Genomic DNA, 22,513 nt, shown 5'->3' on the forward strand with positions numbered 1-22,513 from the left:
TAGTCTGTATCCGCAAAAAGAAAAGAAGTTCTTGTGGCACCTTAGAGACTAACCAATTTATTTGAGCATAAGCTTTCGTGAGCTACGGCTCACTTCATCGGATGCACACTGTGGAAAATATAGAAGATGTTTATATACATACAAACCATGAAAAAATGGGTGTTTACCACTACAAAAGGTTCTCTCTCCCCCTACCCCACTCTCCTGCTGGTAATAGCTTATCTAAAGTGATCACTCTCCTTACAATGTGTATGATAATCAAGGTGGGCCATTTCCAGTACAAATCCAGGGTTTAACAAGAACATCTGAGGAACGGATGGGGGGTTAGGAAAAAACAAGGGGAAATCGGTTACCTTGCATAATGACTTAGCCACTCCCAGTCTCTATTTAAGCCTAAGTTAATTGTATCTAATTTGCAAATGAATTCCAATTCAACAGTCTGGAGTCTGGTTTTGAAGTTTTTCTGTTGTAATATCGCAACTTTCATGTCTGTAATCGTGTGACCAGAGAGATTGAAGCGTTCTCCGACTGGTTTATGAATGTTATAATTCTTGACATCTGATTTTGTGTCCATTTATTCTTTTACGTAGAGACTGTCCAGTTTGACCAATGTATATGGCAGAGGGGCATTGCTGTCACATGATGGCACATATCACATTGGTGGATGTGCAGGTGAACGAGCCTCTGATAGTGTGGCTGATGTGATTAGGCCCTGTGATGGTGTCCCCTGAATAGATATGTGGGCACAGTTGGCAATGGGCTTTGTTGCAAGGATAGGTTCCTGGGTTAGTGGTTCTGCTGTGTGGTTGCTGGTGAGTATTCGCTTCAGGTTGGGGGGCTGGCCTGTCTCCCAAGATTTGTGAGAGTGTTGGGTCATCCTTCAGGATAGGTTGTAGATCCTTAATAATGCATTGGAGGGGTTTTAGTTGGGGGCTGAAGGTGACGGCTAGTGGCATTCTGTTATTTTCTTTGATAGAGCCAGAAGTCACCTACTACAGGACAGGCCTAACAATCTGTTTCTTCACTTTTGCAGGTGGGTATTGTAGTTGTAAGAATGCTTGACAGAGATCTTGTAGGTGTTTGTCTCTGTCTGAGGGGCTGGAGTAAATGCGGTTGTATCGCAGAGCTTGGCTGTAGACAATGGATTGTGTGGTGTGGTCAGGGTGAAAGCTATAGGCATGTAGGTAGGAATAGTGGTCAGTAGGTTTCCCGTATAGGGTGGTGTTTATGTGACAATCGTTTATTAGCACTGTAGTGTCCAGGAAGTGGATCTCTTGTGTGGACTCGACCAGGCTGAGGTTGATGGTGGGACGGAAATTGTTGAAATCATGGTGGAAATCCTCAAGGGCTTCTTTTCCATGGGTCCAGATGATGAAGATGTCATCAATATAGCGCAAGTAGAGTAGGGGCATTAGGAGACGAGAGCTGAGGAAGCATTGTTCTAAGTCAGCCATAAAAAGGTTGGCATACTGTGGGGCCATGTGGGTACCCGTAGCAGTGCCGCTGATTTGAAGGTATACATTGTCCCCAAATGTAAAATGGTTATGGGTAAGGACAAAGTCACAAAGTTCAGCCACCAGGTTAGCCGTGACATTATCGGGGATAGTGTTCTTGACGGCTTGTAGTCCATCTTTGTGTGGAATGTTGATGTAGAGGGCTTCTACATCCATAGTGACCAGGATGGTGTTATCAGGAAGATCACCGATGGATTGTGGTTTCCTCAGGAAGTCAGTGGAGTCTCAAAGGTAGCTGGGAGTGCTGGTAGCGTAGGGCATGAGGAGGAAGTCTACATAGCCAGACAATCCTGCTGTAAGGGTGCCAATATAAGCTATTACCAGCAGGAGAGTGGAATAGGGGGAGAGAAATCCTTTTGTAGTGGTAAACACCCCTTTTTTCATGGTTTGTCTGTATATAAACATCTTCTGTATTTTCCACAGTATGCATCTCACGAAAGCTTATGCTCAAATAAATTGGTTAGTCTCTAAGGTGCCACAAGTACTCCTTTTCTTTTTGCGAATACAGACCAACATGGCTGTTACTCTGAAAAAAGAACATGTGAGGAACAGTGGGGGGGGGGGAATAAACATGGGGAAATAGTTTTACTTACCATGAAAGGCACTATATAAAACCAAACTGGTTTACTATTTCTTCACTGGTTGACATAATGATAAAATATTAAAGAAAGACATTCTATTATCTCTTCTTCAAGAAAAAGAGAGGGAGAATAACTCACTCATTTTGATAGATATCAGCTACTGAATGTATCAATCCATTTCACAATAGAAACTGATGGGAAGGGCCAAGACATCTCTTCTGAATTAAAAAACAGGTGAAAAGGCTACTTCAAAATAGGGATGTGCAAACAGCAACTTAACATCCCAGCACGAATTTTCAGGATGACCAGCAACCTCTGAGTATATGTTCAATGAATGGGGATGTTGCATATGTGGAAAAAGCAAATTTTGCCCAAAACTTACAAAAGCTCTCTTGTTTATGATTCCTGATGACCCAACACACAGCAGATTGAGCTGAATGCTGTAATTATATGCAGATGTAAGAGATCCTTTTCATGGAATGCCAAATGGTAGCACGAGAGTAGCTAACGCCAGCCAAAAAATAAACAGAGTGAGTGTGTAATAGGTTTTCAGTCCTGAATTCCTGTAGTGAGAATAACATACGAGAGTCCATTCAGTAAGGTATAAGAAACAGGCATCTGACTTTGATATAAATGTATACATAGAAAATTATGCAAAAATGTATCAGATCTAACAGTATTTTACATTTAAAAAAAAGTACTTGTGGCACCTACAACATTTATTTGGGCATAAGCTTTTGTGGGCTAAAACCCACTTCATCAGATGCATGCAGTGGAAAATATAGTAGGAAGAGAGAGAGAGCGCTCTCTCTCTCTCTCTCTCTCTCTCTATATATATATATATATACACACACACACATACACAGAACATGAAAAAAATGGGTGTTGCCATACCAACTGTAACGAGACCAATTAATTAAGGTGGGCTATTATCAGCGGAGAAAAAAACAACCTTTTGTAGTGATGATCAGGATGGCCCATTTCAAACAGTTGACAAGAAGGTGTAAGTAACAGTAGGGGGAAAAAATTAGCATGGGGAAATAGTTTTTACTTTGGGTAGTGACCCATCCACTCCCAGTCTTTATTCAAGCCTAATTTAATGGTGTCCAGTTTGCAAATGAATTCCAAATCTGCAGTTTCTCATTGGAGTCTGTTTTTGAAGTTTTTTTGTTGGACAATTGCAACTTTTAGGTCTGAAATTGAGTGACCAGGGAGGCTAAAGTGTTCTCAGACTGGTTTTTGAATGTTATAACTCTTGATATCTGATTTGTGTCCATTTATTCTTTTGCGTAGAGACTGTCGGGTTTGGCCAATGTACATGGCAGAGGGGCATTGTTGGCAAATGATGGCATATATCACATTGGTAGATGTGCAGGTGAATGAGCCTCTTATGATGTGGCTGATGTGATTAGGTTCTATGATGATGTCCCCTGAATAGATATGTGGACAGAGTTGGCAATGGGCTTTGTTGTAAGGATAGGTTCCTGGGTTAGTGTTTTTGTTGTGTGGTTGCTGGTATTTGCTTCAGGTCGGGGGGCTGTCTGTAAGTGAGGACTTGTGCAATAGTCATGCCTGTCAGACCTAGAATGAGGTTCTCCTTGATATTTATGTTGTTGGAATTGCTGTTTATAGTTATATGCAATAAAGAATTTCAACATAACGATCAGAACAGAAATTATATCCACATACATCTGATGCATTCAGAGAGAAATCTATCAGGGACATAATGTCCCCTCATTCAGTAACGGAAAGCTGATCTTCCAAAGGTGAAAAGTTGCAGTGCATACAGACCCTGATACCTGTATCACTAATATGCCATATACTCAATTTGTTAATGATCCATCCTGTAAGCATACCTTATTCCCCCTGAAGGAGCAATACCCCCACAGTGACATCAATAACAACTACTTTCTCACGGGGCTGAGAAGAAAAGATGCAATTTAAACCTGCCTTTAGAAGCTTTACTTTGCTCACTTCTTTTTTAGCAGTGCTTTTTTCAATGACATAGTGCTTAGGGGAGTTGGCCCTAACCATATGAAGATCACAAGCACCTTTTTCTACAATGGCAGTGTAATTTACATGTATGTAAAGCACCTAGCATATTCTCAACAATACTATACTAAACAAATAAATAATAATTTGAAGCCCTCAGATACTACGGTAAAGAGTGAGGTATGAGAACCTAAACAGAATAGTGTGTATGTACTTAGCAGAAGTACATGTATTATTTGTATTTACCGGATATAGAACCATACATACATATACATGGTGTTGTACAACAGGTAATGTGTGCCAAATAATTAAGAGATCCCTGCCCTTAAGGGATTATATTCTAAGGTTGGTTCAATACAGTACAGAAACAAAGTCACAGAAGATCATTTTATTCAGAATTTATTGCAGAGTAAGCGAGTTTGACTGGTGTGTTTTTTTTTTTAAGAAGTTGAGGAAACATTGTCTGTGTTAATTATGATTAACCAGGATGTGAGGAAGACGTGGAGATAAATAGATGCATAGAAGCAACACAAAGGCAGAACAAGGGCAGAGCAGGAGATTAAAATCAGAGGCTTATATGGCAACCAAGTGATGAGTGCCTCGAAAATGAAACACATGGTCATTTTTAGATTTTTAAAGCTAAAAGGAAGCATTATGATCACCATGTCTGACCTCTTGCATAACACAGGCTGTAGAATTTCACCCACCAACTCCTGCATCAGTCCCACGACTTTTGCCTGGACTAGGGAGTTGAACCTGTCGCGCGCACACACACTGATTAAATTGCGTAAATCTCAGGCAGGGCTGACACCTATCAGGCAGGGCTGACACCTATCACGCACCGCTTTAGGGTGGGAATTTGCAGCAGCTGGACGGAGCCAGAAAATCTCAGTGCGCATGCGCTTAAAAGCCTATAAAGATGAGTAGGGGTAGGCATGCTTGTGGATACGCTCAGCGTGCATGTGCAGGCCAGACTGGCTGTGGTGGGGTGGTGCAGAGAGGATTCAGGCAATAGGTATTGGGCGGCAGCTGCGCGTCCCTCCCAGGCAAGGGACTGCCAGGGCTGCACAGTGGCTAGTGCAGTGGTTCTCAAACTTTTGCACTGGTGACCCCTTTCACATAGAAAGCCTCTGAGTGTGACCCCCCCCTTAAATATATAAAAATATGTTTTTAATTTATAACACCATTATAAATGCTGGAGGCAAAGAGGAGTTTAGGGTGGAGGCTGACAGCTTGTGAACCCCTGGGCTAGTGTGACATGCCTGCAACTGCACCCTACAGCTCCTGGTCTTTCCAGGCTAGCTCCATGCCCCTGCAGTCCTCTCTCTGCAGGCTGACAGATGGGAGGAGCGTGCCTGCAGCCCGCCCCGGGCTGTCCTGAGCGGGTGGGAGGGGAGAGGAGGAGAGAGAAGTGGCTGAGTTTTAACGCTTTCAAGTCAGGGTGTGATGGTGGGGGCAAGGGGCAGGGCCCTAATAACTGCCCCTCTGCCCAGCTCTGGACACAGACTGTGCCCTGTCAAGCAAGCCACAGGAACAAGAGTGCTTGAGACTAGGCTGCCCAGATTGGCCCAGTTCTGCTGTGGCTGTTTGCTAAGAACCAGCAGATAGCTGTATGTTATACACACTGTCCGCAGAGATGACTGATCCTCGAATGTGGCATGGTTAGGCCACTGAGATCAAGACAGCAAATAGCCTGACAGGAGCTGCTATCTGCCTGTGCTACACTGATACTGAAATAAGCAAGGCCAATCCATGGAGCTCCAAGGCCTGTGTTTGGCCTTTGTTCAAACTCTGACCACCTGGTATTGAAGAGGTGAATTATATTCTGCCTCCAGTGAGAAACATAACATTCAATTGTCTCTAACAATTCCATCAGAGCAAGATGTCTTTCTAAAAGATACTCTAGCCCAGGGATTCCCACAACAAAATTTGCCTCAGACTGCAGCAACCAACTGTTGCTGGTGGCCACGCTGACATTTTTTCCTAAAATACTTAATGAACTTTAGGAAAAACAAATGAATATGCACATATAAACATCCAGATCGCTATAATTTATTTGTGTAGAGTTTTTTTGCAGACTCAATAAAAATACTTTGAACAGTGATATTTATATGTTTGTTAAATATGACAGGTTTCAGAGTAGCAGCCGTGTTGGTCTGTATTCGCAAAAAGAAAAGGAGTACTTGTGGCACCTTAGAGACTAACCAATTTATCTGAGCATAAGCTTTCGTGAGCTACAGCAGCTCACTTCATCAGATGCATCCGATGAAGTGAGCTGCTCTAGCTCACGAAAGCTTAACCTCAAATAAATTTGTTAGGCTCTAAGGTGCCACAAGTACTCCTTTTCTGTTTGTTAAATATAAATCACTTTTCACAGTACACTTATTACTTTTCACAGCTTCCCAGGTAGCTACTAAGTGATATTATCATACATACAAGTATCACTTTTCACAGCTTCCCAGCTAGCTAGTATGTCTGCTGTGAAAAGAGATACTTGCATGTTTGTTAATATCACGTTTCTCAGCAAGTCCCAGGACAAATTAAGCCCTGGATGGCGGGGTTGGAGAGGGAGGCACGGGGGCAATGGAGGGATGGATGCAGGGCCAGGAAGGCAGTAGGGTCCAGGGGAGATGGGGGATGAGATCTGCCACTACTCAGCTGGAGCTGGGGGTTGGCACCCGCTGCCATGAATCAGTGCCCGTGACGGCAAGAGCCCAGAGCCGAGGCAGGAGTGGCACAGCCAGGGCCGGGGGGGCAGTGCCCACAGCCAGAACCTGGAGTTGGGGGCTGGAGCCCCGGTGAGAGCCTGCTGCTGCACGGCCAGGGCTCAGAGCCTGACGCCCCCTGGCTAAAAGCCAGGGCCGCGTGGCCAGCACTGGGTGTCATCACCCGAAACCCCATGTTTGGAGCTGGGAGTTGGCGACTAAAGCCCCGTGGCCGCAGCCCTGGTCCACGCAGCCACAGGGTCCCACCGCCGGCCACCCCAGAGCTGAAGCTCGAGCCCCACTATCCAGTGGTGAGCTGGAGCCAGTTCGCGTGAACTGGTTATTAAATATTGAAGCAGTTTTAGAACCGGTTGTTAACCTGCTTCCCTGCAGGGGGCGCTGAGGCTTTGATGGGCTCTGGCTAGGAAGTGATGTAATTCCTCCTCCGGCCACTGGGGGAGCTGCACTGTGGGAGACATGTAGGCTGCCGCCTGGCCCTGGACACGAGCCCTGTTGCTGCTGCTGTTCCCCCGATCCTGGGGTTCCTGCTGCTGCCTGGTGGTTCCCCAGCTGCTCTGCTGGGCCTGGGCTGCGTCCTGTTGCTCGGGCTGTTCGGAGCCGCCCTCCCCGTGAGTACCCACCACCCTGCCCGCAGCCAACCCCTGTCTCCAGCCACCCCCTGCACCCCCTGCCTGCAGCGAGCCCCTGCTGCACCCCCTGCCCTGCCTCCAGCCACCCCCTGCCCACACCAGCCCCTGTCTCCAGCCACCCCCGCACCCCCTGCCTGCAGCCGGTGCCTGCCACACCCCCTGCCCTATCTGCAGCCAGCCCCTACCTCCAGTCAGCCCCTGCCCTGTCTCCAGCCAACCCCACATCCTCCTGTATCTAGCCAGCTCCGCACGTCCTGCCCGCAGCCAGCCCTGCACTCCCTGTCTCCAGCTAGCCTGGCCCACGCCCCATCTGCAGCTAGCCCCACATCCACTGGTGTCCTGCAGTTCCCAGGGCAGTAACCCTGCACCCCTGCTTCAATGAGGGGGGCAGGGAGCAGCTGGGACCCACACATGTGCACACCCTAGGGTGACCAGACAGCAAGTGTGAAAAATCAGGACAGGGGGTGGGGGGTAATAGGAGCCTATATAAGAAAAAGACCCCAAAATCGGGACTGTCCCTATAAAATCAGGACATCTGGTCACCCAAGCACACCCCCAGGGCGTGGCAGGGACCCACCCGTGTGAAACGCAGCTCATTCCTAGCTCAGGCCCATCTTTCTAAAGAAGAACTTTAGGCAGGATTAACATGCCTCCGGACAGCTCAGGCTTTTTGGTTCTTAAATCGCCGTCCAGGAGGAATTTTTAAAATTTAAAAATTCCTCCCGGGAAAATACGGACGTATGGTAACCCTGGAGGTACAAAAAATACATACCAGGGCCCACCCCTTAAACCAGAACTTTTTACAGGGCCCCGGTTGTTAAGATTCTGGCAGCTCATCACTACCACTGTCCCCCCCTCCCCGGGAGAACTCACCTTGCTCCTTCTTCAGCCTCCAGTCCCACCTGTCTGAGGGAGGGGCCAATGCTTGGCCCCGCCCCCCGCCCGGGGGTTGTCGTAGCCGCGGGACAGCCCTGGCGGCCGCACTGGGGAAACCCGACCCCACACACACCTCCCCCAAGCCCCTCCCAATCCTGCGCGTGCGCAGTGCGTCAAGCCCGCGGCGTCACGGAACGTTCGGCGCGGGAAGTCTCGCGAGAGCCGGTTGCCGGCCCCGGTGGTGCTGGGAAGTAGCGCGCGGAACGGAGCCCTCGCCGCCATGACTTCCGCGCTGGAGAACTACATCAACCGTATCCTTCCGCCGGGATACGTGTGCTGCTGAGAGTCGCGAGCCGCGAGCCGCGCAGGGAGGGCGGGGGAGCCGTGGGGAGGCGGAGTGGGGTCTACAGTGGCCTCTCTCTCTCTCCCTCCGCCTTCAAGGGGTCGGTGGCGGCTGCTGCTGCTTGTGGGACCCGCCCCCAACACCCACCCACCCCCTGGCTCAGCCCGGGCGGGGATGGAGGCCACGGTCTTCCCGGTCCGTGGGGCTCTGCGGGGAGGGGGCTGGGCCGGTGCTGCCTGCGGTGCTCTCTGGCGTGGGGCAGCGTGGCCTAGGGGGCAGAGCACTGAGCGGGGACTCCGGAGACCTGGTTTGGTTCTGGGGTCTGCCGCTGCCCGGCTGGTTGACTTTGGGCAGGTCACGTCCCTCATGGCGTGTGCCTCAGTCTCCCTGTCTGCAAACTGGGGCTAATGATAGTGACCCACCTCCCCCCCCCCCCCCCCCCGAGCTCTGTGGATGAAAACGCCAGGTCTGAACAGGTTTCAGAGGCCGTGTTAGTCTGTATTCACAAAAAGAAAAGGAGGACTTGTAGCACCTTAGAGACTAGCCAATTTATTTGAGCATGAGCTTTTGTGACAGATCAGGGCACTACTCTGAGCCCAGGCACATTCAAATTGACAATAAGGTGTACATTTTTAGTAGTGAGGGTGATTTACCATTGGCACAAACTAGCCAGGCATATGGTGGAGTCTACGTCTCTTGATGTCTTCAGCACAACACTGGTTGGTTTTTTGGGGTAGTATATTTTAGAACAACACAAGTTATGGTGGACAGTATGGGGGTAAGTGGGTGAAATGTGATATGTAGGTCAGAGTAGATGATCTAATGATCCAATTCTGGTCTTAAATTCTGTGACTGTGAACAAAATAAATAGCCCAGACTCAGAAACTGTAACGGGATGGGATATCTAAAAGGCTTTAGGGAGCCAGCACAGGCTGTCTGAGGCTGTCCTGATGATAAAGGAAAATACTTGTCTCTATATTTTTGGGGGTCTGCTGCTTTGATTTTTTTACTCTCCTGCAAAGAAAAGCACAGTGATGCTGGTTTGACAGAACAAAAATATTACCCCAGACCACTGCTAATTTCAGAGGTTGATTTCATCAGTCAGTTAACACATTTCTTTAACAATTTTTTGAGTAAGAAATTTTTAAGGCACAAAGTTAATCTCTTGAATCATAGTTAATACTACAGATTTGTGTTGAACACAACACCTTCATCTTGTTTCAAGCTGTGAATATGTTTTCTTTAAACATTTCCTTGACTGTACTGTTAGGTACTGTTGCAGTAATTACTTCTGATGGAAGAATGATTGTGGTGAATATAAAATTAGTACTATGTAAATAGTGTTGTTTGGATTATGTGGGTTTTTAAAAAATAACTAGAGCATTAACCTTCTAATGGCAGATGCCACACTCAAATAACAAAGCATGGAAACTGCTCATCTTGAACATTGTTCATCTTTCCTACAGAGCCTAAATAACCTTTTTTTTAAAGAGACATCACTTTTAAAATCCTGTCAATTTAAAAACAAGTTTCAAATATTGTTGGGGTATGAAAGACCCACACAAACAGGGAAAACTAAATATACAGCAGAAATGGGGAAATTCGCTATTTTTAATTGACCATCAACTGCACAAAGTACATTTGAAAAAAGTAACTGCCTTTAATAGAGTGGTTTTCAAACTGTGGGTCGTGACCCAGTACTCGGTCGCGGAATGTAAGGCACTGGGTCGCGGCAGTTCTGGTCAGCCCGTTAAAAAGTCCTGGGCCGTTAAAAGTCCCGTCGGCAGTGCTGCCCAGCTAAGGCAGGCTTGTCCCTACCTGTTCTGACGCCGTGCTGTGCCCCGGAAGTAGCCAGCAGCAGGTGCGGCTCCTAGGCGGGGGGGCCACGGGGCTCCACTCGCTGCCCATGCCCCGAGCACCAGCTCCACACTCCCATTGGTCGGGAGCTGGGGGTGGGGTAGTGCCTGTGGGCGAGAGCTGTGTGGAGCTGCTTGCACACCTCCGCCTAGGAGCTGGAGCTGCTGCTGGCTTCTGGGGTGCAGCGCGGTCTGTGGTGACAGGACAGGCAGGAAGCCTGCCTTAGCACCCCTGCTGTGCCACTGACCTGACCGGGGGCCACCCAAGGGAAGCATCTGCCCCAACCCCACACCTTAATCCTCTGCACCAGCCCTGAGCCCTCGGAGCCCCTTCCTGCATCCCAAACCCTTCATCTCCAGCCCCACCCCAGAGCCTGCAACCCCAGCCCAGACCCCCTCCTGCACCCTTGCCCCAGCCTTGAGGCCCGCCCCCCAACTCAGATCCCCATCCTGCACCCTGCAGCCCTCATCCCTGGCCCCACCCCGCAGCCCTCACCCCTGCACCCCAACCCTCTGCCCAAGCTCTGAGCCCCTCCCAAACCCCTCATCCCCAGCTCCGTTGGGTCGTGGGCATCAACAGTTTTTTTCAACTGGGTTGCCAGAAAAAAGTTTGAAAACCACTGCTCTAATACTAAGTTACAGTAATCTTAACTGTTACTTGTAACACGTGATAGTGCATGATAATCATCTTAACCTGACTGTCTGCTATCAAGTTCCAATCTCTAACAGTACATATTTATTCAGCTTTAAAGCTCAGAGTAAAATCTAGATTGATCATCTCTTCTACAGTATATTGCTGCCTGAATTATTCTTGTGAGCTGAAATGAAAAACTTAAAGATAATTGGAACACTTAAATTTTTTGTGCGCTTTTCAGGGAACCCTCAAAGGTTTTGATCAGACCATCAACTTGATTTTGGATGAAAGCCATGAACGAGTGTTCAGTTCTTCACAAGGAGTTGAACAAGTAGTATTGGGATTGTACATTGTTCGAGGAGATAATGTGTAAGTATATCTTATTCTTTTCTAAAACAAATCAGAATTAGTTAAAACTGTTTTAAAGCTGTAATGATGCAAGATGTCAGATTGATAAACCTAGAAACCCTAAATTCTCTTTATCCACAGGTTCAGAACAGACAGTAACAGCAAACCTGCCTCAACCTTGACATAGTGGGCAAACATCTGTAGAATGGCTAAAATAGTTCAGACTCCATGTCATAAATATAAAGGGAAGGGTAAACCCCTTTGAAATCCCTCCTGGCCAGGGGAAAGCTCCTCTCACCTGTAAAGGGTTAAGAAGCTAAAGGTAACCTCGCTGGCACCTGACCAAAATGACCAATGAGGAGACAAGATACTTTCAAAAGCTGGGAGGAGGGAGAGAAACAAAGGGTCTGGGTCTGTCTGTAGTCGTCTTGGCCAGGGGCAGAACAGGAATGGAGTCTTAGAACTTTTAGTAAGTAATCTAGCTAGGTATGTGTTAGATTATGATTTCTTTAAATGGCTGAGAAAAGAATTGTGCTGAATAGAATAACTATTTCTGGCTGTGTATCTGTTTTGTAACTTAAGGTTTTGCCTAGAGGGGTTCTCTATGTTTTTTGAATCTAATTACCCTGTAAGATATCTACCATCCTGATTTTACAGGGGGGATTTCTTTATTTCTATTTACTTCTATTTTTATTAAAAGTCTTCTTGTAAAACACTGAATGCTTTTTCATTGTTCTCAGATCCAAGGGTTTGGGTCTGTGGTCACCTATGCAAATTGGTGAGGCTTTTTATCCAACATTTCCCAGGAAAGGGGGTGGTGCAAGTGTTGGGAGGATTGTTCATTGTTCTTAAGATCCAAGGGTCTGGGTCTGTAGTCACCTAGGCAAATTGGTGAGGCTTTTTACCAAACCTTGTCCAGGAAGTGGGGTGCAAGGTTTTGGGAAGTATTTTGGGGGGAAGGACGAGTCCAAACAGCTCTTCCCCAGTAACCAGTATTAGTTTGGTGGTGGTAGCGGCCAGTCCAAGGATAACGGGGGTAATATTTTGTACCTTGGGGAAGTTTTGACCTAAGCTGGTAAAGATAAGCTTAGGAGGTTTTTCATGCAGGTCCCCACATCTGTACCCTAGAGTTCAGAGTGGGGGAGGAACCTTGACACTCCAGTTTTGGCACCCCTTACTGAAACAGCCAAAAAGTGTTCCAGTTAGCACTAGCTTAGATGAAGATGTGCACACTTATCACTAGAAGTGAGGAAGACATTTTACAAAGGCCCTGAATAGCCATGAGAAGGTTGTTTTTGGTCAGTAACAGGTTTAGTCATATTGAAACTGGTAACCTAGAGCATTGTTTCTCAGATGCAACCACGACAGCATCCTGGGCAGAGATGGGGAGGGGGTAAAGCAGTGGCCCCTCCCTGCAGGACCTGGAGCAGGCTTCCGCCCCCCTCTTCTTCTCTCCTTCCCCCCCCCCCATCTTCAATTGTGGGACTGTGGGGGCAGGCTTCACACCCCAACCCCTGCCTGGCTTCAGCCCAAGGCTCCGGTGGCAAGCTTCAGCCCACCCTGCTTGGCTTCAGCCATGGGACTCTGTGGGAGAGCTTCAGCCCCCACCCTGCCCCCTTCAGCCGTGGGCCACTGGTGGTGGGCTCTGGGCTTCAACCCACCCAGGATGGTGGTGCTCTGTGCTTCAGCCCCCCTCTGCCCCAGGTCCAGATGTGGGGCTCTGGCTCTGGGCTTCACGCCATGGTCAAGAGGCAAGGAGCAGGGTGAGCCAGGGTTGCGAGGCCCTGGAAGGGAGCTTGGGGCAATGCGGCGGGGGAGCAGTAGTGTCCAGGGGGGTGGTAGAGAGTCCTGGGGAGGCAGCAGGGGCCGGGGGCACCAAAATACAACTATACATTATTTTTATTATTGGGTCTGCAAAAAACAAAACAAAACCCTACATAAAGGAATTTCAATGATTTGGACATGTATATGTGCATATTTGTTTGTTTTTCTTAAAGTTAATTAAGTATTTTAGGAAACTGTGTCTGAGCAGCCACCAGAAGGAGTTGTTGGCCACAGTCTGAGACCACCAAAATAATTTGTTGTGAGAACCCCTGACCTAGAAGTGAAAGGGAGTTGTATGCTTCAGACCTGACGACCTGTAATAAAAATTGTAACATAAGTTCTCACTTGTGGATTTAGGACTTATTATTTATTTGTATTACCATAGTGCCCAGCTCCCCATAGTGCTAGGTACTGTACCCACACACAACAAAAAAGGCCATCCTGCCCCAAAGAGCTTCCAATCTAAGTATAAGATGAAACAACAGATCCTGGAGTACAAGGAAATAATATTGGTCAACATGATAGGAGCAGCCTAAGCGTTTAATATTCTGTAAATATCAGGGAAAAGAAGAATTAAGTAGAGCTGGATGAAGTTTCAGATGAACAGTTTATTTGCCGAAAAATGCAGTTTTGAGGCTACCAAAACTATTTGCGTCGAGTTTGACAAATAGGTTCAACCAAACTGAAAAATTTGAAACATTTTTGGTAATGTCAAACAAAATGTTTGATTTCTATTAAAAACAAATCATTTTTATTTTTCTGGCCTTTTTACCAAAGAAAAGAATTCACAAAATAGCTGGAGGAGGTGGTGGTGATGCCTTCCTCATAACCTTTAGGCTACTTACCTAGGATGTGACAGACCCAGGTTCAAATCACTGCTCCCATTGCAGGAGAGTGCCCTAGACACTGGGCAGTGGAGTATTCTGATACAGGGCTTTCTTAATCTCTCTTTTCAGAGTAGCAGCCGTGTTAGTCTGCATCCGTTTAAAAAAAAAAAAAAAAAAAGTACTTGTGGCACCTTAGAGACTAACAAATTTATTAGAGCATAAGCTTTTGTGAGCTAAAGCTCACTTCATCGGATACTTTAATCTCTCTTGAAACTGTTCCACTTTTTGTAAATAATTAGTCACTGAAGCAGGGACTTGAAATTAAGTCTCTCACATCCCAGGTAAGCGCCCCAACTACCAGCCTGCAGAGTCACATCCCAGGTGAGTGCCCCAACTACCAGTCTGTAGAGTCATTCTCACTCTTTCCCTGGCTCAATGACTGTACATGGTTATTCACACACAATCATGGTGAAGTCATTGCCTTGAGAATAACTCTATCGCCTTGTAGTTAGGACACTTGCCTAGAATGTGAGAGATCCAAATTCAAATCCCTGCTCTAGTGACTAGGAGTAGACAGATTTCATCCAAAGTTGTTGAAGCATCAAAATGTATAATATCTTTTCAGGCTTCTAGATTGACAAATGTTTGCAGAATGTACTTATTGTTCAATTTTATTTTTTTTTTTGCTCCAAATAAAATCTATGGGGAAAAATTACTGAAGTTTTGCAATTCTGTAATCACAGACCTCATTCTGGTATAGCAAGTCACCATATTTATGGTTTCCATCTTGTTTCAAAGTGGGACAATTTCTACTAGTGATATTTAATCTATTTTGTTACTTTATAGTGCTGTCATAGGTGAAATTGATGAAGAGACAGATTCAGCACTTGACTTGGGGAATATTCGAGCAGAACCTTTGAACTCAGTAGCACACTGAACAGGAGAAACACAAGGATGCACAAGGACTTTGTAAACTTTGGCTGTATAGAACTATTTAAAAAACAGCATGAAGAATTTTTACAAATTGTTATAACTTGGTTGGCCCACACTTTATTTTGTGAATGTGTTGTAGTTTGATATGTAAATTAAAATACCTACATTTTATTGAAGTCTCTTGTATAATTTCACTGCAAAGTAAACTTACATCTAACATTAGCATTTAATTTCAGTGGCAGACTTGACACTTCAGACATAAACTACTCGTGAATGCCACTTTTGGAGTAGAAACATAAATCACTACTTTTAAAGGTGAAGTGTGCTTTACTGTGTTGATTTGTAAATTACACTGCAAAAACACAAGTCAGTTTAACTTCTGCGAACAAGTAGCTTTTTTTAATGTGTGATATTTCAGTATTACAAATAGTGACACATTTTGGACAAATATAGTTCTGATTTGAGTGCAGGAGTGAAAGTCGTAATACTAGGATCCTTGTTTACTAACCTATATGTGGAGACTTCATGATGCATGTTTCCAAAGTATTGCAAATTTGCTTTTATCAAGTTAATGGGACTGTTACTCTTCTGGTAATCACAAAACATCTGAATGTATTTTGTTTATTAAACCATTCCAGCCATTGCACCAATTCACAAATGCCAGAGCATTCATAACTTCAGTGTACCTCTGTGGTGTTTGTGAATATCAGTTTGCAAAATAAACGATTTTCTGTCACTTGCACTAACACACATTAGGCTACTATAATAATGAGATCTATTCATTGTGAACAGGGGACTTAAATAGAGTAGTCAGATGGAAGGAAGACTGATAAGTTCCAGAACAAAAATTATTCTTGTCCTGTACTCTAAACAATCCCTCTTGCATCTTAAACTTTGGGGAAGAGCTGAATAAAGAGAATGAATTGTTTGTTTGCTAATGTGTAACTTATTTTTGTTAAGCATTAGTTTTTTACATATTGCTGGCTCAGGTTAATGTCAGAGTAGAACAAATTATTCATTTTTCATGTGTATTTGCATGTACAATTACTAAATGAATGTACTTATCTTTGTAAAGTTCTTTAAGATTATGGATCAAAAGCACTAAATAGGAGCTAAATATCGTAAATTGGGCAGATGTAACTATGCACTAAAACGAGGGAGGCTAGAGTGCCTGTGCTGGAAAAGGCCGCAGTAGCAGTAATTACTGCACAAAGGCAGAGTCCTTACACATTTAAATGTGCAATACACAGAAAACAGACATCATAGCTACATACATCAGTCAGGTAAAACTGACTCGCCAGAGCTGTATTAAAATTATTTTCTCAGTCTGAAGAGTTATCCATCTACTTAGCTGTTTGTGCATCCCAGGATCATATTAGATCTTTCAGCCACAGCATCAGACTGGAAGCTCATGTTCAGCTGATTATCCACTACAACCCCCAGATTTTTTCAGAAGTGCTGCTTCCCAGGTTAGAGTCTCCTACCTTGCAAGTGTGGCCTACGTTCTTTGTTCCTAGACGCATACATTTATGTCTAGCCGTATTAAAACACATATTGTTTGCTTGTACGTAGTTTCTCAAGTGATCCAGATTGCTCTGAATCAAGGGCCTGTCCTCTTCATTATTTACCACTCCTAAATTTTTTTGTGTCATCTGCAAACTTTATCAGTGATTTTATTTTTTCTTCTAGGTCATTGATAAAGATATTAAATAGGGTGGGGGTCAAGATCTAATCCCTGCAGGACCCTCCTGGAAACAGACCTTCTTGATGATGATTCCCCGCTTACAGTTACATTTTGAGACCATTTAGCTAATTTTTAATCCATGTAATGTGTGCCATGTTAACTTTATAGTGTTCTAGTTTTTAATCAAAATGTCATATGGCACCAAATCAGCCATCTTACCAAAGTCTAAGTATAGTACATCAACACTATTACATGTAGCAACCAAACTTGTAATCTCATCAAAAAAAGATATCAAGGTAGTCTGCCAGGATCCATTTTCCATAAACCCATGTTGATTTACATTAGTTACATTACCCTCCTTTAGTTCATTATTAATTGAGTCCCATATCAGCAGCTCTTATTATCTTTCCTGGGATCAAAGTTAGGTTGACAGGCCTATAATTACCCTAGGTTTCAGAGGAACAGCCGTGTTAGTCTGTATTCGCAAAAAGAAAAGGAGTACTTGTGGCACCTTAGAGACTAACCAATTTATTTGAGCATGAGCTTTCGTGAGCTACAGCTCACTTCATCAAGTGAGCTGTAGCTCACGAAAGCTCATGCTCAAATAAATTGGTTAGTCTCTAAGGTGCCACAAGTACTCCTTTTCTTTTTTCATAATTACCCTAGTCATCCTGTTAACCCTTTTTAAAAACTGGCACAACATTAGTTTTCTTCCAGCTTTCTAGAACTTCCCCAGTGCTCCAAGACTTATTGAAAATCAACAGTAACAGTCCAGAGAGCTCCTCAGCCAGCTCCTTTAAAACTCTGGGAGGCAAGATGTCTGGACCTGCTGATTTTAAAATGTCTGATTTTAGAAGCTTCTGTTTAACATCCTCCAGATATACTAGTGGACTGGAAAGAGTGTTATCACCATATGGTGAGACATAATCTGTTTTTTCCTCAAATATAGAACAGAAATATTTATTGAACACCTCTTCCTTTTCTGCAAAGTATTGTTTAATCATAATAGTAGGACCAGAGCATAGCAAGATAAAAAGTTTTAATGTAACATAATATCTAAGTGTATGTCGGTCTTACCCAAAGCTTAGGTTGACCTACCTTCACTTGAGTACCCCCACCTCTGGGGACTGGGGTTTAGTTTGCTTCCTCACTGACCCTCTCTCTCCTCTGTGCTTCAAGAGCTCTCAGTTTCTCAGTCCCAAAGTTGTTTGTTCCAGTTTCCTGCCTGAAGGCATCACCTCTCTTGGGTACAAGCTGAAACCCTCTCCCCACCCCAGGTCCCCAGCCATACAATTGATCTCAGCATGGTCAGAGAGAAATTTCTAGGGGGATGACACCTGCATTGTCCTTTTAAGTGTTGGTAAATGGGGCAATTTGAAGCTATTGTCTTCCCTTTCCTGTGAACATGTAAGTAAATCCTGCATGAATTAATCGTTTAATTTGACAATCATAGAGCAAACAACACAATCACAAATAGATGGAAATATCATTCATAAAATATTACAGGTATCTTCCCATCCTTCACAATCTGAGCTCCATCCAAAGATCTGAAAAAAGTCCATGTGGTATCATTGGTACTCCTTGTCTCCTGTGCAATGGGGAAGGCCATCACTTAGATTGTTGTTTGGCATGCTGTGTCTTCATGCCTTAGACTTGAAAGGATAGGCACATTTAACTCCTGGCCTTCCTCATGACAGAAGCCATACAAGCCAGCTCTTTGGATCCATCCACTAGTCAGGCCCCAATCCTCAGGCAAAAGAAACTTTAGAAGTCCCTAATGTGCCCAGCACCATTATTGGGTTTTGAGTCAGAACACTAAGTCTAGTTTCACTTCCAGATCTCCAGTGCCAAAGAGGCTGGTTCTGTCATTTGAACCTTTATCTCAGGGTGTGTGAGGTACTGGGGAATTCAGTGCCTTTTCTGGCCAAAAACTGGTTGGTGCTATCAGTGCAGGTTCTTCCATGCCAAGTCTGTTCCATTGCTCTGGAAGTTTCCAGTTAAGTGCCTTTGTGTCAGTGCTAAGCTTTCCTCTGATCTTGGTTCTCCATCAGACCTAAAGTTTAGGAATGCCTGGGTTCCCTTCTCTGTATTTGGAGTGGTGCTGGGCGTAGGGGAAATTATAACTTACGTTAGGGAAAGAAAAGTACTATGATGTTATAAGGTCAACCTGGTAGCCATACAAGGGCAGAGTTATGGTTGTGTGGTTGTCTTGTGTGAGAAATATTCCCTTAACTCTGCATTTCCTCATGCTCTAACCTTTGTTTTCATAGTGCCTAACACTCTTTTAAGAGAGACGTGCTGAGACTGTATCTGAGTTTCCAAAGGTTTGACTTTGCCTTATGCATTTCAAAATCTCTTGTTCCAGAAGGATCAGAGGAGCAGGATACAATATTGTGCAGCAGCAACCTTTACAATGTTCCTTGTAAATGAATACATAATTACGGACAAAATATACACATCTGGAAGAGGCGGTTAATGTAGACACATTCATTGATGATATATCTGCCTAGATAACATATTGACAAGAAAGAACCTCCTCTGATGCTCTGTGCCTGTTCCAGAGAGCTGTGTCTAGAATTATAGAATAGGTGCCTCTATGCACACATACAGTGATGGCTGTAGAGTGTGCAGGGCACACCAACAACGTGGACACACTGAACAGTTTCAGCAGTAATAGACACACTTTGTTGTGCTGCTTAACCTTGGAGTGGAACAATTTTTTTTAGTGCATCTGGGGCTATAAAATGCTACTTCTTAAAGGCAGTGATCCCAAAGCATCCACCCTTGATTTTTCAGTTGTGCATGGGAAAAAGATGAACTTCTGGAGGCAATGGATTGAATAGTTTTGTTATCCCTATGGCAGCAGTAAACAGCAGTCCCTAATGCTATGGCTGGTGCTCATGCTGACTCTCAACACCTCTGCTCCAGCAGCCAGTGTTTGGAAACTTCAGCTCCTTCTGCCAACAGGTAATAAAAAAGCAATGGCATTGTGTTTTTAAGCAAATATAACTTTTTACAACAGGCAATTTATATATATATATACATATATATATATATATGTAGTGTGACAAATATGGCGATAGTTGAGGCAGATAGGGAGGCTAAAGAGAAGAAGGGGATGGTCAGCTGGGCATGGGTCTTGTTGGTATAGAATATCAAGGTTGGAAGGGACCCCAGAAGGTCATCTAGTCCAACCCCCTGCTCGAAGCAGGACCAATTCTCAGTTAAATCATCCCAGCCAGGGCTTTGTCAAGACTGACCTTAAAAACCTCTAAGGAAGGAGATTCTACCACCTCCCTAGGTAACGCATTCCAGTGTTTCACCACCCTCCTAGTGAAAAAGTTTTTCCTAATATCCAATCTAAACCTCCCCCACTGCAACTTGAGGCCATTACTCCTCGTTCTGTCATCTGCTACCATTGAGAACAGTCTAGAGCCATCCTCTTTGGAACCCCCTTTCAGGTAGTTGAAAGCAGCTATCAAATCCCCCCTCATTCTTCTCTTCTGCAGGCTAAACAATCCCAGCTCCCTCAGCCTCTCCTCATAACTCATGTGTTCCAGACCCCTAATCATTTTTGTTGCCCTTCGCTGGACTCTCTCCAATTTATCCACATCCTTCTTGAAGTGTAGGGCCCAAAACTGGACACAATACTCCAGATGAGGCCTCACCAATGTCGAATAGAGGGGAACGATCACGTCCCTCGATCTGCTCCAGCAGGTATCCAGCAGGTGAGCGGGCTTCTGCCCACCCACTGCTAAAGGACCTCCCCCAGCCTAAGGGGAGGATCCACAAGTAGGCCAGATTTATAGTCTTTGCGCAAAGCAGTGTGGAAGCAGTCATAGTTGTAAAGCCTTGTAATGAATTATAAGTGGCTGCCTGCAAATCTCAAGAGTCAGGATTGAGTTGTCTGACTACTGTCTCTGCAGCAGCCCTACTTGAATGAGCTTTAAGTGTCTCTCAAGCAACAGTTCTGCCAATGAATAACAAAGAGAAAGCATGCTTGTTCTTTGGACAAAATGCACTACATCTTGAATAAAGCAAAAAGCTGGATGGGCTTTTTTAAATGTTTGCTCCTGGTAAAAACTAATGGACATGATCAGATACAGTTTGTGAAAGGAAGTTTTCCTGGTATTTTATTTGTATAGCTATAGCCTATGAGAGTACAACCTATTTTTGAAAAAGGAATTTGCCATGATGCAGTTTAAAAATCTAGAAGTTGATTCTAAAAGAATACTTAGCAAGCTGCCTTTGTGGCACATCTTAGCAAGGAAATTAAGAGGTGTTTCTGACACTAATTATATAACAACCAGTGTATAGATAAATCAGCAAAAATTTATACAACTCATTAGCACAAAATCCCAACAACAGCTTCTATGCCAAGTCACACAAGGGATTTTCACAATACAATGATGTGTTCAAATAAAATGATGTGTTTCAAATAAAAGAATCACAAAATACTTAAGAGCTAATTAGCCTCTGCATACAATTACCTAAAACCAGAAGGAGATGGCTTATTAGGATGAAATCTCTGTGAGCAGCCATTTACAGAGATCCCATGAGGGAGGTGGGGTTGCCCCCCTACCAGAATAGGCCATGGGACCTGGCTCAAACCTGAGAGTACCCAAGGTTCTATTGGAGGCCATCTGTGGAGAAGCTCTGTGCTTCCACAACAGCTCTGGCGCCTGCCACCTGATAACACACCTGCTGCTAGAGTTCCATTACCAGGGATCCTTGCTGCCTGAGGTTGTCCCCAGATTGTTGAGTGGGAGGTTCCATAACCTGAATTATTTTCTCTGGGGAAATCTCTGCAGGGCCAAAGGAGGCATAAGGTACATGCCCCTCACCACCCCTTTTCGCTGCCCATTCACTCTCCAAGTCTTCCTGAGGGCTGGTGCTAGGCCCCAGGAAAGGCCTCCTGGGGGAGGGTGGAACAGTGTGGTACGCATGGATACATGGCTACCATCCATATGTGTGCCTGGATTTCAAAAGGGCAGGCTAGGCAAAGAATGAGACATTTCTTACCTGATAATTTTCTTTTAGCAGTTTCTCTTCTTGTTCGTTTCTAATGGGTTATAACCCCCACCCCTCCAGAATTCAGAGGCAGTCCAGTGTTGTTTTTGGAGGCTCCGGGACTAAGCCCCACCCTTCCATACAGGTCACTGAAGGAGTACTTCGACAGCTGTAGAAATACTACAGCAACCGATTATTAGCATTAAGACAACCTGATACAATGTGTTAAATTAACCTTAAAACAATTATAAATACCTAACTCTCCCTTTAGTCATTTACCAGACTACCAGGGTGGGCTGAATGAGGAGAGAAGCTGCTAATGGAAAGAAAATTATCAGGTAAGAAATTTGGCATTCTCTTGCACAGCATCTCTCCTCATTCATCACTAATGGGAAGCAGCAAGCAATGAATTCAAAAAGTAAGGGAGGGGAAAAGGATGCTTTAATTATTATTATAGTTGAATAATGGCAAGAATGGAAGTTTCCCTCCATAAAGAGCCAGAGCTCTGTAATCTAAGGAATTATGTGGGAACCAACCCAGTAGCAGCTTCCTGTGGAGAAATGGAAACTCACCTTGCAAATCTTCCTCAGATGAGGCTCATACACTTTCCCTACAGTGCCTCTAAAGACTTCTGTGATGCCTAGCATGCCACTTAGTGCAGAATTTTTGTGTTTTGCCTGGAGCAACTTTGATGCGTTATATTACCTTGACATTTTGGATAGCATTAGATGAACAA

At 44.7% G+C, this 22,513-nt stretch overlaps 1 protein-coding gene across 2 annotated transcripts; it reads left to right on the forward strand.

Moving 5' to 3' along the window:
• The first annotated feature begins 8,506 nt into the window (after positions 1 to 8,506).
• Positions 8,507 to 15,254, forward strand: LSM8 (LSM8 homolog, U6 small nuclear RNA associated). Of its 2 annotated transcripts, none has more exons than XM_073328167.1 (4): positions 8,507 to 8,629; positions 9,932 to 9,972; positions 11,393 to 11,520; positions 11,641 to 12,133. In XM_073328167.1, exons 1-4 carry the CDS (start codon positions 8,599 to 8,601, stop codon positions 11,684 to 11,686), a joined length of 246 nt encoding a protein of 81 aa, XP_073184268.1. In that variant the 5' UTR covers positions 8,507 to 8,598; the 3' UTR covers positions 11,687 to 12,133. The 2 variants fall into 2 exon arrangements, with proteins under 2 accessions (XP_073184268.1, XP_073184267.1); XM_073328166.1 differs by lacking the exon at positions 11,641 to 12,133 and adding an exon at positions 14,997 to 15,254 and having other exon boundaries at positions 8,517 to 8,629.
• Positions 15,255 to 22,513: the final 7,259 nt, after the last annotated feature.

This window comes from Lepidochelys kempii, chromosome 1 (genome assembly GCF_965140265.1).
Source record: "Lepidochelys kempii isolate rLepKem1 chromosome 1, rLepKem1.hap2, whole genome shotgun sequence".
NCBI classification, from domain to species: Eukaryota; Metazoa; Chordata; order Testudines; family Cheloniidae; genus Lepidochelys; species Lepidochelys kempii.